The sequence below is a fragment of the Hypanus sabinus genome, chromosome 4, assembly GCF_030144855.1.
Source record: "Hypanus sabinus isolate sHypSab1 chromosome 4, sHypSab1.hap1, whole genome shotgun sequence".
Lineage (NCBI taxonomy): Eukaryota > Metazoa > Chordata > Chondrichthyes > Myliobatiformes > Dasyatidae > Hypanus > Hypanus sabinus.
Window position 1 is genome coordinate 69,539,327 of NC_082709.1, and position 7,098 is coordinate 69,546,424.

The 7,098-nt window shown below is 38.4% G+C and overlaps 1 protein-coding gene across 5 annotated transcripts in view; it reads left to right on the forward strand.

Moving 5' to 3' along the window:
- ikzf2 (IKAROS family zinc finger 2) overlaps positions 1-4,558 on the forward strand; it is a 166,841-nt gene extending 162,283 nt beyond the window's left edge. For 4 of the 5 annotated variants that reach the window (XM_059967359.1, XM_059967358.1, XM_059967360.1 and 1 more), the window contains exon 8: positions 1,510-4,557. In XM_059967359.1, coding sequence (XP_059823342.1) covers positions 1,510-2,240 — 731 coding nt within the window. In that variant the 3' untranslated portion in view covers positions 2,241-4,557. Of the gene's footprint in view, positions 1-1,509 lie in introns of all 5 variants that reach the window. The other variant, XM_059967362.1, reaches the window with a different exon arrangement.
- The last annotated feature ends 2,540 nt before the right edge of the window (positions 4,559-7,098 follow it).

Genomic DNA, 7,098 nt, shown 5'->3' on the forward strand with positions numbered 1-7,098 from the left:
AGTGATTGAACTGTTGCCTCTGAATGGCAGAGTGATGGAAAAAGTACTGTTTCTCTGAACTCCTCGGCAGTGCCATTGTTTCATTCACAGCTTACTGCATTTTTATGCTACTCTAAATAAAAGTTTTAGTCCGGCTGGTGGCGCGGTGACATCAGTGCTGGATTCTGGAGCAAAGGTTCATGAGTTTGAATCTAGTCGGGCCGCTCCCAGACACACTTTCCATCCGTGCAGGGTTGAGCGTTGAGCCTTGTAAAAAAACTGCGCTGTGAGAAGGATGTGGGGGACCACTCAGAGAATCTTTCCTCCAAGATATATGGAGAACATGAGATGAATAGTCCTTGAAAGTGAGTCCATAGCTTGTGGGAACAGTTCAGTGATGGAGCATGTGAAGTTGTCCCTTCTGGTTCAGGAGCCTGATGGCTAGGGGGTAATAACTGTTCCTGAACCTGGTATGAGTTCTGAGGCTTCTGTACCACCATCAGGAAGGTGAGAAGAAAACATGTCCTGGGTGGTGGGGGTCTCTGATAATGATCACTGCTTTCCTGCAACAACAGTCTGTGTAGATGTTTTCAATGGAGGGGAGGGCTTTACCCATGATGGACTGGGCCAAATCCACTATTTTTTGAGGGATTCTCCATTCAAGAGCATTGATGTTTCCATACTAGGCAGTGATGTAAACAGTCAATTTACTCTCCACCACACAACTATAGAAGCCAGTCAGAGTTATAGATGACTTGCTGAATCTTCACAAACTCCTAAAGAAGTAGATGTGCTGCTGTGCTTTCTTTGTAATTGCACATGTGTTCTGGGCATGGGATAGGTCCTCTATGATAAATATGGAGGACAGCATGTGTATAAATGTCTCCCTCCAGCAGATTTCATCATGATCATCATGACTCCAGTATTTCTACTATTTTTCAATGTTTCTTAATTGTACATATGATTTTTTTTGTGTTCTATCGCTGAGCAGCAGTGAACCATCTGACTGCCCTATCAGAGTTCTCTTTGGGAATTAGTTGACTTGATCAGCATTTCTGATCTGGCTATTGGTCACAATTGCACTTAATAAAAGAAAAATAACACTGGGGAATTTAAAGTTGCTGACTCTCCCTACTTCTGATCATTCAATGAGGACTGACTCATGGACCTCTGGGTTCCTGCTCCTGAAGTCAACTCCTTAGTCTTGGTGACATTGAGTAAAAGGTGGTTGTTATAGCATCACTCAGCCAGATTTTCAATCTCCTTCCTATATGCTGATTCATCATCACCTTTGATTCAGCCTTTGACAGTGGTGTCATCAGCTAACTTAAATATGACATTGGAGTTGTGCTTGTTAGTCATGTATGAAGTATCAGTAAGAGTAGCTTGTGATTTAAGATTTTGGATGTAGAGTTGAATGTTTTCGTTTATAACTATGAATCAACTCTGTTTCAAATCAGTTATAAATATTTCTGAGAATTACATTTAAGTTACATGTGAAAGATACTTACCTGCATTGTTTTCTTCTAGGTGAAAAGTTCATGCGTTTGAATTATCCAGACATCAATTTTAATATGAACTTGAACTATGAGAAGGAGGCAGAGTACATGCATTCGCACATGATGGATCAAGCTATCAATAATGCAATTACATATCTTGGGGCTGAGTCCCTCAGACCTCTAATGCAGCATCAACACAGCTCAATAACAGAAGCAGTTCCAGTCATGAATTCAGTCTATTCTCAGGTATACCATCCAACAAGGCTCGAAAGACCAAGCAGCAGGGAAATAGTAGAAAGCCACGAAAATGTAGTGGATGGCCCAATCTCTCTTATTAGAGCAAAACATCCAACAATGGAAAGAGGAATGTCTCCTAGTAACAGTTGTCTAGATTCTACTGATACAGAAAGCAGCCATGATGATCGAAGTGGTCAACAATACCCTGGAGTCCCAGCCTTAACTTCTCAGAGCAAACAAAGTCCAGCCTACACAAAAGAGGAAGCAAAGGCTCTAGAAGCTACAAAAGTTTTGTCTCATACCTCTAAAGAGATATACAGGGTCTTCAGTGAAGAGGGTGAGCAGATTAGGGCTTTCAAGTGTGAGCACTGTCGTGTGCTGTTCCTAGACCATGTCATGTACACCATTCACATGGGCTGCCATGGTTTCAGAGACCCATTTGAGTGCAACATCTGTGGCTACAGAAGCCAGGATCGCTATGAATTTTCATCGCACATTGTTCGTGGAGAACACACATTCCACTAGGCCTTGAGCGCTAGGACAGTGATGAAGAACTGATTTTTGAAATCCCACATTGACATAACTGAAAGGCAGAAGTGGCCTGGTGACAGACAGTTTGCCTTGTTTTTAACTATCCATGGACCAAGAATATACTGTAGTGAGTATATTCCACTCATTTACAGTAATATGCTTTTCATTTATATATGACATTGTGGGAATTAAAATTAGCCCTTAGTTTATGAAAAGTAAGTTGTCAGTCATGTCATCTTCAAAACGATGTATCATTCATCTCAGTCTTTGTGTAGGTGCAACTGTGACAAGTTAGTGATTGACTCATATGTAGAATTTCAGTGATGAAATTTTTTTTAAATGATGGCAGGTCAAGGGTGAACTATGTCTTAAACAGTATAGCACTTCCTTAATTACTAAATGGAATAAGAATGGAAGATTAATACTTCCTCACCTTCCAGAATTAATTTTATTGGCCGTTAGAGAACCAAGCACTTGTGATTTTTTTTATATATATCTTGCAATGATGACCAATTTAATTGAAAAGGAACAACATAAATTTGGATAGGAAAGGAATGGTTGGATAAAATACATTTATTTACTGGTCAGTGTTAAACTTATTATGTTGCTTCTTATTTTTGATGATTTCCATCTTAAATATACCTGCATTTTACAAGCTAGAGATGAATGATATAGTCAGATGTCAAGAATGGCAACCTGTTTTGTGGCACTTGCTCCTTGACTAAAGATTACCTCTCACAATTAGATTGCTTGTTGAAGGGGGAACAAAATTAGGACCCAAACTATGCACTTACTGGAAATTTTCATAACGTACTGGAGACTGTTGTTAATGAACATATAGCAACAAGGGAAGGATGTATTAAGACTCTGAAACTGTGATCATATAACTGATTGTGAAGCACTGTCAGTTCTTAACCAGACTCACTTCCTGTTTCATGTAGCATTTTCTAATCTGGGACAAGTGTCCCTGTCCTAAATCCTCTGGCTTTTTTGTTGCTGAAGCATTAGGTATAAGCTGTTTACATATTTTTGTACTAAAGTGTAGTTTTATACATGAAAATGCTTGAAAAATAAAAGGTACATTAGCTTTGTAGTGCATTTGCTACTGGAATTGGATAACTGGAACCTCCTCCTTGGTTTGTTTAATGGTGGCAACATATGCTGGGTTTTTAAGTGTAAAACTCTGGATGTACATTTTCCTTATAACATACCTTTGTAAGAAGACTGAAACAGTAAACTTTTATGCAATTATTTAGGAAGTTTCAGCATTGACAATTATAGTACAGTATATGTTTTAAATCTTTTTAAATGTTTTAATTAAAATTTAAAGTAAGTCTATTCTGATGTCAAGTATTGGCAGCAGCTGATCATAGCCCAAATTTAATTCTAAAAATTTTCCCTCTCAATTTCTTGTCATTCAGTGGTGTAAGGATCACAAGAGTCCACAGCAGACTCTCCAAACTTGAACCGGTTATACTATACAAATGAATGCAGTTTGCAAGTGCAATACTTTTTTTTTCCTTGAACTGTATAATGTATTTTCTCAATTTAGGAAATAGTTTATGTAAAATGTTTTTGAAAACCATTAACTGATTCTTAAGACTGTATTGAAAACCCTTGTTACTGTGACCTAAATAACATGGCTTGTTTAAAACAAAAACAAAAAAACGCAGAATCTTTGTTAATATTTTTTTAGGGAAAACTACTGTAAGGTTTGTACTGTTTGAGTGCGAAAATACTGAAATAAATTTAGGGAACCTCAGGAATGAATTCTGTGTGGCGTTTCACTCAGTCCCATTACTTCATTGGAAAGATTAATTTTGATGAGATTTTTACATGTATGAAATTAACAATTCTTGTATTTGTGGATCCTAAAAAAAACTAACACATAAGGACAAGAATAAAAAGTGCATTCCTTTTCTTGCCATGCTAAATTTATTTTAAAACAATTTATTTTAAATTAAATTGCAGTACAACAAATACATACCTGGAACCCTATTTCCTACAGAGTTCTTGAGACCAAGAATCAATTGAGTACATTCAGGCTAAAATTAAAAGTTATTTGAGCTAGGATATTTAAGGCTATAGAACAAAGGAAGTTGGAAAGAATTAAGAACTGTGATTACCTTGATCTAATTGATTAACAAAATTAGTTTGAGAGCTAATTGCTCTTCTGATATTATTGTTTTTAACAACAGTTTATAAACTGTGTTTAGATAATTTGAAAACTTGCATTTCTTCGTCGTATTTATTTGAGTGACAGTAAGGTTGCAAAACAAACTAAATGTTTGAATCTAAGATAAATGTATTAAAAAATACAACATACTTGCATTTGCTGGTTTTCTTCCTTCTCTCTGGAGTTTGATTCTATGCCAGTGCACAAATTACTTAAAGTCAATTAAATCTGAATATAACAATATGTATAATTGAAAAGGTATTAGGACACAAGAACAAAAAATATTTTATAAATTGGTTTTGAACTTGGGAGTGCACCCCAAGTCTTGCTATTGGTGATCACCCCAATCTAATCTCTCATCTTATTCAAGCACTGAAGTTATCACCATTTGCCTCTGAGCACTATGGGAAAGTTAGTAACCTGATATAGGAAGTTGCTACTCGTACACAAAATCTGACAATGTATATGTTGTCATCTTCTGTCTGTGGTCATTCCATGAGCTTCCCTCATATTGTAATGGAAACAAATGTCTAACAGAAGCTATCATATTTTTAGAGAAAGAGGCACCTCAATATAAATGGGCTATATGAGTTTAAAGCAACAGAGAATCTGGTGGAGGAACTCTGGGTTAAGCAGCATCTGTGGAAGACAAGAATTTGTCAACATTTCGGGGCAAAACCATGCAACACGACTGAGAGTTGAGAGGCAAGATAGCAGCATAGAGAGGAGAAGGGGAGTAGCGAGAAGGTTTCTGATGTAATTAATGGGTTGAAGAGGGCTGTAAGGTAACAAGCAAGAAGTAACCAGGTGCAGCAGTGAAAGAGGGTGGAGTTGGAAAACTGAATAATTTGATAGAAGCAGATGAAGAGAGAGAGGAAAAATTTTTAAAAAACTATAGATGGAGCAAATCATAAACACAAGGGATTTTGCAGATGCTGGAGATCGTCAGCAACACATGCAAAATGTAAGAGAAATTCAGCAAGGTCAGGCAGCACCAGAAGGAGCAAGGTTGGGGAGGGCAGTGTGGAGATGGCAGGTGTCTGCTGGAGGGAGATAAATAACAACACCAGTGCTAAATTCTGATAAATAAAGGAGGTGAGAATGGGAGCCATGATAGGAGAAAAGGGAAGTGTACAACAGATGGGGTTGTTGGTGAAAAATGTGAGAAAGCTGAGGAAGGGGACAAAGTTGGGTGATGGGGATCTGAGGGGCAGTGGGTAGGAGGATAAAGAAGGGAGGAGTAAAGGATCAGAATAAAGAGTGGGGGAGGAGGGGAAATTGACACAGTGGTAAGAGCATGGAACGTACGTATTAGAGGAACTATTGAGACTCTTATATTGGCACATAAATATAAAGAAAAATAGAAGGTTGTGGGAGAGGGAAATGTTAGATTGATCTTGGAGTAGGTTAAAGGTTCTGCACAGCATCGTGGCCTGTACTATGCTCCAATGCTCTATGTTCTCTCTCTCTTTGTCTGCTGCATGTCCCAGCTCCATACCCCACCTGGTGCTAGCCACCCTTCATCTGACACCCTTCCTCAAGCTACCAATTACCTTGGAATCCTTTCTTGCCACTCTCGTTCTCCTATCTATATTGCCCATCTCGTCTCTTTACTCTCAGTCCTGATGAAAAGTATTGACACCAAACATTGAAAATTGCTTTCCTCCTATATAATGCTGCATGACCACTAATTTCCTCCAGTAGATCATTTGCTGCTACAGACTCTGCAGTCACTGGTGTCTTCTCTAAGCCTCTTAAAACGTAATTGATAACATTTCAATGCATTACTAAAAGAAATTTTATATGGTGCATTCCACAACCAGATGATACTTTTAAGTACAGTGGATTCTGATTCATTGGGACCAGTATATTTTGGCCCAGTTAAGCAGCTGCCCCGATTACTTTCATGGAAATAGTTAAGAAGTTATAAAAAGAAACAAAACTGCTGTTTAACTGATCAACAAATTATGTGTGTAAATGAAATACAGAACAAGTTAGAACACTATCAATGCTACTACAGTACAATAAAACTGTGTATTAGTTACTAATAGTTGGTTTGGTGGTTATGTGCTGTATCCAATGATGACAGGAAACCTGTGCAGAAGAGTTTTACAAATGGAAAAACCATTGCGCTGGGACAATTCCACTTTCTCGACCTTGGAAGTCCAGGCTCAATAGTGCAAGTAGTCATCATAACTGGGGTCTCCCTTCGTTCCAGTGGATGACCATGACTTCTTCTGTGCTTCATCATGCCCTTCCTCTCCACAGAGCATTGCACAACCATGCTTCTGGCCTTTAGATCTCATTGCAGATCTCATCCACCCAGTCCGCCAAAGCTGATATCGCATGCTAGGACAGGCATGTCCCTATCTCACTGGGGTATAAAGCACGCCAGCTATCCTCACCTGGTTTAGCATGCCTTGGAGCCACAGGTGAGAGCGGAGTGCACCCTGTTGGTGTTCTTCTGATTGACTGTAAATGAACAAAATCAGCACGGTCATCTAATATAGTACCTGTTGATAATGGACCACACAATTTTCAACAGCTGCATTCTTCAAATCTTCATTTACATTGTAACATTCAAGATGATTATCGATTCCTTTAAATTCTTCATAGTCTTAACTTGTTGAAGTGGTGAAATTATTTCATTTTCACTCCCAGCCGTTTCTGGCATTT